This window comes from Ailuropoda melanoleuca, unplaced genomic scaffold (assembly GCF_002007445.2).
Source record: "Ailuropoda melanoleuca isolate Jingjing unplaced genomic scaffold, ASM200744v2 unplaced-scaffold45235, whole genome shotgun sequence".
Lineage (NCBI taxonomy): Eukaryota > Metazoa > Chordata > Mammalia > Carnivora > Ursidae > Ailuropoda > Ailuropoda melanoleuca.
Window position 1 is genome coordinate 1 of NW_023217432.1, and position 634 is coordinate 634.

General features: G+C 71.1%; 1 protein-coding gene across 1 annotated transcript; it reads right to left on the minus strand.

The window, feature by feature from the left end:
* Window positions 1-24: 24 nt before the first annotated feature.
* On the minus strand, window positions 25-629 carry LOC100469257 (zinc finger and BTB domain-containing protein 7B; the record flags this gene model as incomplete). The annotated part of the gene is made up of 1 exon (XM_034651673.1): window positions 25-629. A coding segment is annotated over one exon (585 nt), but the record flags the coding sequence as incomplete, so codon positions are not given.
* Window positions 630-634: the final 5 nt, after the last annotated feature.

Consider the following 634-nt stretch of genomic DNA (forward strand, 5'->3'; position numbering starts at 1 on the left):
CCCCCCCCCCCGTGGCCCCTGCCGGGTCCCTTCCCCCCTGGGGCTCACCGGGTGAAGCGCACACCGCAGACTTCACAGGCGAAGGGCTTCTCCCCCGTGTGGGTCCTCATGTGGCGTGGCAGCTTGCCTGCCCCGTGGATGATCTTGTGGCAGACCGGGCACTCCTGGGGCATCTGGGAGCGGCGCTTGCGCACCAGCTTGTCCTGGCCGTCCAGGCCCGGCGCCAGGGCGTCCTGGTGCAGCGAGCTCAGGTAGGCCATCAGGTCGGGATCGATGGCGTCCTCATCAGAGCCCAGCTCCTCCGGGGACAGCGGGGGCCCACCTCCCTGCGCCATCCCGTAGGCAGAAGGGTACACCAGCTCCTCTTCTTCTTCCTCACCCTCGAAGGGCTCGTAACCCAGGGGCCCCTCAGGGGGTGAAGCAGTCCCCGCTGGAGGGCTGTAGCTGTCCCCCAGCCCGCTGCCCGCACTGCCGCCCACTCTGCCCGCCACCTCCTCGTCCTCGTAGGTCAAGGGATGGGCAGGCGCCGTGGGCGCCTCGGGCACCAAGTGGTTCGCCCGGGCCCCCTTGGTCTGCAGGAAAGCTTTTCGGGGCTTGCGGCTGCGGCGGGCGACCGGCCGAGGGGGCGGCGGGG